Source organism: Rhipicephalus microplus, chromosome 2 (genome assembly GCF_043290135.1).
Source record: "Rhipicephalus microplus isolate Deutch F79 chromosome 2, USDA_Rmic, whole genome shotgun sequence".
In the NCBI taxonomy this organism is placed as follows: Eukaryota; Metazoa; Arthropoda; class Arachnida; order Ixodida; family Ixodidae; genus Rhipicephalus; species Rhipicephalus microplus.
Window position 1 is genome coordinate 200,971,679 of NC_134701.1, and position 7,451 is coordinate 200,979,129.

At 46.7% G+C, this 7,451-nt stretch overlaps 1 protein-coding gene across 1 annotated transcript; it reads left to right on the top strand.

The window, feature by feature from the left end:
- On the top strand, nucleotides 1-3,167 carry LOC119170483 (very long chain fatty acid elongase 4). The gene has a single exon (XM_037421662.2). The coding sequence runs from the start codon at nucleotides 348-350 to the stop codon at nucleotides 1,131-1,133; it is 786 nt and encodes a 261-aa protein (XP_037277559.2). The 5' UTR covers nucleotides 1-347; the 3' UTR covers nucleotides 1,134-3,167.
- The last annotated feature ends 4,284 nt before the right edge of the window (nucleotides 3,168-7,451 follow it).

Genomic DNA, 7,451 nt, shown 5'->3' on the forward strand with positions numbered 1-7,451 from the left:
GCGCTGGGTGCCGAGTATGCACCTTGGAACACCCCATGTTGTACGGGCGATGATGATGACGTCACTGACGTCTCCGACCAACCAGCGGGCTCCATGGTGTCAGACACCTCGCCCTATTGGCTCGGCAGTACGCGCGACACTACGACGCGTACGCAGGCACTTGCTACGGCTCGACTTTGTCTGACGTCAGAGAGCCAACCGAGACCGACCGTCTAAATGGCGTCGATCTCATTCGGGAATCGCCAGTGGCGGCTGAGCGCTCTACAAAAGCGGGTACACGCCACGCACTGCTATAATATACAACGCCAGTTTGACCAAACCACCCCGGCCCGCACCGTGCTACAGCCATGGCCCTGTTGGACGAAGGGTTCCGGTACATGTCCTCCCTCGCCGACCCCCGGGTCCAGGGTTGGCCATTGGTCGATAGCCCTGTCACCGTGGTTAGCATCGTGGCTGTGTACATCGCGTTCGTAACTACGGTGGGGCCACACTGGATGCGGGACCGCAAGCCCTACAGCCTGAAACCCTTGATTATGGCGTACAACTTGGCCAACGTCCTGGCTAGCGCTTACTTCGCCGTCCAGTTCTTCCGGCACACTTACCTAGGGGGTGGCTACAGCTGGGCCTGCCAGCCGGTGGACTACTCTGACAGCCCCAATGCTGTGGCCCTCACCAACCTCGCGTGGTGGTACCTGATGCTCAAGATCGCTGACCTGCTGGACACCGTCTTCTTTGTGCTCACCAAAAAGCAAGGTCACGTGACTGTGTTGCACGTTGCGCATCATGCTATGGTTGTGGGCACCGTGTGGCTGGTGCTGAAGTACGCCTGTGGAGGCAACAATATTATGACAGCGGCCGTAAACAGCTGCGTGCACGTGATCATGTACGGCTACTACTTCCTCTCTCTCATGGGTCCCTCGGTGCAGAAATATCTTTGGTGGAAGCGCTACATCACCCAGATACAGCTCATCCAGTTCGTCGGTCTCGTAGCGCATGCCATCTTGCCCTTGATCGTGCGATGTGGCTTTCCCGTTTTCTTCAGCTATCTGTGCATCGGCGAGTGCGTTTTCTTTTTCCTCATGTTCTTCCGGTTCTACCGCAAGAGTTACAAGAAACTAGTCAAGGACTGTTAGTGCCAAGTCATCGAATACTAGAATCACTTCAGCAGGGACTATTGCCAATCAGACGGCGCAGCAGGCTGTTTCCCGGCATGATCGGGTGAGCGTGCAATTCACGAGCATCGCCGGAACATCAGCTCGACGTACATTTTCTTGGACTTCTTGAGCGTTTCATCGGACAAATCATGGTGACGAGCACACTCGCGAGTATGCCTCACTTTTTCGCTAGTGTCACAGCTCGCAATGCTCGCACTGCGCAGCTATGCACAACACTTATCCATGACGGAGAGTGAATGTGGAAAGGCCATGTCAAACCCGAGTACTCTTGACAGCTGTACGCAGTACAGGAGCCATCAACATCGACGGGATCGTTCGTCTTCGCATCGAAGGTTGCAGCGTGCACGCACACATACTCCCTGACTTTTTGTATATACTACGACTACAATTCGCAAGATAAGCGTGGCAGGCCGTGAAAGCAAGAGGCGGTGGCTGAAAGGCGTATTGCACATACGACGTGCCAGGCGGAGGAAACAGCGTTGGCGGTTTTTTTTTTTCCTATTTTCGTTTGCCGATTTTCATATTTTCTCATTGGCGTGATCCGCGTCCTCATTTCGGTCTCGCTTCGCAGATGGCCTCCCGTTGTTAGCTTTCATTGCCACTGTCACAGCTTCGTCGGCGCGGACAGGCAGGATTGTGCCCTCGTGCACTTTCAGCACGCCCTTTCCTCTTCCTCCAGGCGCTTTGTGCCAATAGGTGCTCCCGTCGTCATAGGAGCCATTTGCGTAAAGGTCAAGCTGTCCTTATGCCGATTGCAATAGTAAGTTGACTCACGGTCCCAGGAGAGAAAAACAAGAATAACACTGACGTCGCCGGAAGACACAATCTCTAAGACACGCTGAACGACCCCGTTGAATGAGGTCGCGAGCGACACCCTTTCTGCTGTGGAGAGATTCGTATCGGCGCTGATCAGGAGAAAAGGTCGAGCGGTCATAGACGATTCTCTTCTCCTCGCGAGTGTATCTGCCGTTCTCCAAAACAATGCGAGGTCAATCAACAGCAAATGGGTGCCATAGTGCATCCATTCAGTACAGGGAAATTACGGAGAGCCGTATCCAGGAATGACATTTTTTTTTCCTCGTGTGTCCACATTGGAAAACAAGTACGCTTCCTCAGTGGACCACAGTGTAAGTTTGAATACTAGTGCGAAGGGCAGAAAGCAGGGACATAGTGGTGACGAATTCCTATTTGAGGGGGTCGGTTAAATGAATGGTGTAAATTGGATTGGCTTAGCTCAATGATTTCCCGCAAGACAGCGACGAATGAAAGTTGCTTTTGAATTGAACGGTCGGTGGATAGACAACCCATAGTTTCCTAAAGGTAACCAGTACTTTTGACATTGCAGCCATATGATGATAAAACCTTCCAATGGTGTAGCGAACTGTCTTCTTTCCGAGAGCAAACTGAGCATTGGGATTAGAGAGCCGGTTTAGTACTGGTCACGTCGTACTCCTGCACCGAGCCGTGCTCTGAAAATTCCGCTCAGGCTCCATGTGATATTTTTTTGACCAGGTTCGTCAACCTGAATTTATACGAACGTACCTCGAATGCTCACTTCGAGCTGCTCTGGATACGAATGCTTGTATTTTTAGTCTTCGCTTGTGTTTTAAAGCAGTCTCTCGCAAGGCCCGATTCGAGCAATGTAACCGGGACTCGAGAGAGACTCGCGTCCCATCACTCATCGAAAGTTCACTCCCGTTGGTGAACCAGCCGCACGTGCTGTCAGGTCCTGTGGTTGTGGAGAACGACTACATTCAAGAAGCGAGCTCATCACATTCCATGCGTTCTCGCTCGTATCGAATGTTTTTATTCCTGTAATTATTTATTTTCGATATTGAGCTTACTCGTCCTATCATGTGTACATAGAGCGCAACTGACTTTCTATTGTTGAATGTTTTGAACTATGAGAGAATGGAATTACCCTTGTTCGTGTTTTTTTTATCATGAAGCATGTTGACGTGACGAATTAAAGGAACGTTGATGATACGGAAACTCGTTGTTTTGGTTGTTCTCTAGAGCTTAGCGGCACGAATGCTTTATACACGCACTTTTAATGTCCACGCAGCGAGGAGCCACCGAAAAGGAACGACTATCAAGGAGGCCGAGACGATCCCAATGTGCTCGCTAAAGTCAATTGGTCTTACCAAACTCTAGTGCTGCCCATGCTCGGGTGCTAACAAACAACACTATATACTGTTTTTCGTTCGTAGGTAGCCTTGCTGTGCGTCTATACAGCTAGGCTACCTCAAGTGGTGCACGACGTGTGCAGTGCGGAATGCTCTTTAGCGGGTACCACCTCCTGACGTTTTAGGCGCACAAAAAGAAAAAAAAGAAACCATTGCATTTTTACTATGCTTGCACATTATGTATCTTTAATTGAACTGACAACAAGAACGTGCTTTTTGCAGTCGATTGCTCTTATCAAACTCTCGCGTATCCCGCTTCCGAATCATAATAAAGAACAGTGTATATGTTTGATTAAGCAAGTCAGTGAGTGGGCTAGTAATAGATACGAACTGCTATACTACATCTGTACAACTAGGCTACATCATGTGGTCCACGGAATGTGCAATGCCGATTGGTCTGTAATGGCTGCCCCAATCTAATGTTTAAGTCCGAAATATAGGAAAAGAAACGCTTGTACTTTTGCTCTGCCTCCTTGTAGAATTATATGTTTGAATGAACTAGTTTACATGTGTTTCGAGCATAATTAGGCTAGAACACATGAGTTGAGGTGAAGTAATTTTAGTTCACAGTTTTATCATACTTGCTCACTTTCACTAGCTATTTCAGTGTCTCGCCCTTCACGAACATTCCTTGAACATTTTCTGTTACTCCAAAGAGGACTTCATTAGCACGAAACAATTACCTTTGAGCCAAGCCTCTTTTCAAAGCAAGAGTCTAAGCTCTATTGTGCTTAATTTCATCTTAATTACTTCCACCTTATGTCTGACGTTTTCTTTTGGCTCGGTCAGCACACTTTTTTCTCAGCTTGATTTCAGTCGGTCCACAAGACTTCAGGCACACACCTGTTGTTTTCAATTACTACGTGAAGGACCTCTGAAAATGCGAAGGAAGAATTATCATGCGCAATCTCATTGACGAATAAAAATTAATTGGAGTACAGCACTGCACATGTGGCCGAACAAAACGTTCTCATTAAAGCGAAAATGAGTGCAGGTATACATTGCTTGTACTCGAGGTCTGAGGATATCATTAGGTGACTGTCAGTTTAAAGACTAACAAGCCCGTGCCAGCCTGTTTCATACCGTTCATGACAGCTCCCTGGTGAACGACCTGCAGTGGTGCAGTAAATTTACCTTCCCTCAACTTGATTATCCGTCGTAATTCACGACAAACACTCACTCGAGTGAGAAGTGCCACAATTGTGTTGAGGAAAAAGCAGTGAAAATAATAATAATAATAAAATAACGAGTGCACTCTTTTCATTTTGGTGGGACAACAGCACAGCGCTTCAATTTGCAAGCATACTGTTTTATTATATATATATATATATATATATATATATATATATATATATATATATATATATATATATATATATATATATATATATATAGGGAACGTCCGTTCCTACTAAATAGTTAGTTGCTGATGGGCTACATGTTTAACCTTTATATTGGACGAAGCACCTCGCAGGAAAAAATCCTATAGCACAAATGTTTGTGTGATTGCTATGCCTGCGTGATTGTTTTCTTTGTGCGCTGCTTCATCAAATACGTTTCATGGGGCAGGTTTTTTTCGTAGAGGAAAACTGAATCAGATGCTTAAACTATGGCTTAGGAATGAGTCCTGAGACTATGAGCTTTCGGAGCAAGACTCTGCGTTCGGACAACTGTGCTGCGAAGCCATGTCGAGTGATGTTTCCGGGCTTAGACCAGTATTCACAGTTTCGGTACGCTTCGCATCGCACGTTGCTATAGGGTAATAGCATTGATATCAATACATCAGCTTATGATCGTGCAGATTTCGGTTCTGCTTCCAACACTAACGAGATTCCGTGATTCATGCACGTGTCCGCTACTTGGCAGCGCACTTTCGTCTCTACGTTCCAACGCTCATTTACGTCCGAGCGGTTTCGCATCGTTCCCAAACCTTCGTCCAAAAAAAAAAAAGTGAACACCCAACACCCTTCATGTCACTCTTCCCATACATGGCAGCTCGTCAGATGGGCCTAGTACTACTTCCTTTCTTCGAACCATCTCAGGCGGCACACAGCGCAGACTTCCTGCGCAGGCTTGAGTACGTGAGATCGACGCGCTGCCAAGAGACTTTTGCCTCTTCTTACAGCTGCCGCGGTTCGAAAGACCATGACCCGTTATTTCTGCCGATTGGCTTGGCTTTTTTGGCAATGCGAGGTAGCGCCTGTCGGCGGTAGACATTCGGCAATCGCTGTTTGTAATCTCCATTCTTGTCCCTGGTTTTTTGGCAGTCTCGAAACTGATAGTGCGATGCAGAGATGGCTATCGTCGCGAGGCTGTTCTCGTTTTGAACCAACTTGACGACTCGCCAGGCAAGAATTGCGCCGTGCAGGCTTTATATGGGACGCGTTTCTGCCTTGGCTGTTTGTATAGTTTGCGTAACGCAGTGTAACACGTGGCCAGAGAAGGGGGCGGGTGGTGGTGCCAAGTTGAGCAACCTGATGCAGTTTGTATGACCGTGAAGATATATGATATGTAGGTCTGTGTCTGAGTGCCTAGTCTCTCAAGGTCGACATCGAGTGACGCTTACACGTGCATATATAAATTATGTCGTAAAATGAGTGTGCTATTTGGATAAGAAGAATCGGGCGCGAAACTTTGCCAAAAAAGTGCGAAAATGCTGAGAACATACATACGCAATGTCAAAAGTAAAGAAATAAAACTACTCAAAACGGGCCCCGCAGGATGTATCGGTCGTGTAGTCCTTCCTTTAGGCGGGACGTATGCTTCCGATTGAAGTCACAATGTGATTGGAGTCTATTTCCACATGGACATGCACGTTCATGAAGCAGGCCTTCAGTCAGCAATGCTTTTTTTTTAAGTGGAAAGGGGGTGGGGGGTCGCTTGCTGAAAAGAGCGACTGTTTGATAAATGCATGAAACTGTCGCTACAATAGCGGCGTAATAAATACATGTCATATTTTTGTCATGTACTCATGCCCAGTCGGTCTCATTATACTTGGCAGATGCACAAAATTTGTCATTCGATATAAAAAGTTTCCGAACCCTCTCGTACCGAAATTTTCTGAGAAAAGGAAAAGAGGGGTGCAGAAGTGGTGTCTCTGTACCGAAGTACATGCAGTTTTACCCTTTTGTAGAAGGAATGCTCCGGGAAGCAGTTATTTTCTTTTATATAAAATGTATCTCATAAGCAAGGTGCCTCGTAGGCATTTTCTTATCAACCCATAGTTTACTGTAGGCACAGGAGTGTCTCTTATATCTGTATCTTACATCAGTGTATCTTATAAAGCGGTTCGACTGTAATGCATGCTGTGGGGCTAAATTGATTTTGGCGAATTCTGTGTTTCGTGGGTGCGTACTCTGTGTTTAACGTGCTTTCTTCACGTAGTTAAAACATGACGCTCCATGGACGCAATAACGGCTTTATGCTATGTGTAACATTCGGCCAGCAGCGCTTGTAGCCTTCGGGAATCGCTTTTGAGTCAGAACTTAAGGCATCGTGGTACTATGTTTTCTTTTTCTGGGGTCTTTGGTGATTGTGAGGTTCCACTTTCCTTCACTTCACTTTCTCACCTGTTCGGTGTAGTGTACTACCATGACTTTACTGTACACATGTCTATGGTATGATCTGCTCGCATGCCGGGATAGCCGAGTTAGTTGTGACGTTCGTTTTCGGATCGTTAATACGGGGGCTGGTATCAAGGGAAGTCGTTTGCCACCTAGAATTCTTTTCTCTCTTCCTTTTTCTTTCTCTCCACTCGTTCTCTTACTCATCGGAGCTCAATCCCATACCGGAGAAATTGGCACGTGTGTTCTGGCAGCAATGCAGGAGATGAAGAAGACGATAGAGAGGACAAAAAGGACGAAGATAGCACGTGCTGGTTCAGGTTGATGCTAGCCTTTGCATAGCGGATTACGTCCACCGGCAGGCATTCATTAAAAACTTGGGAGGACCCTCAAGCGTAGCTTTTAAGAATTCAACACGATAGCCATACACTGTCCCTATAGTGCGTATTGCAGTTCCTTACGCATATAGTTTTTTATTGTGTGATGTTGCTCGAAAAGTTTAAATTGTAGGTTACTACATTGTAATT

What these genes read in the sequence shown, in the direction of transcription:
- LOC119170483 (XM_037421662.2), top strand. Translation starts at nt 348, where the DNA reads ATGGCCCTGTTGGACGAAGGGTTCCGGTACATGTCCTCCCTCGCCGAC.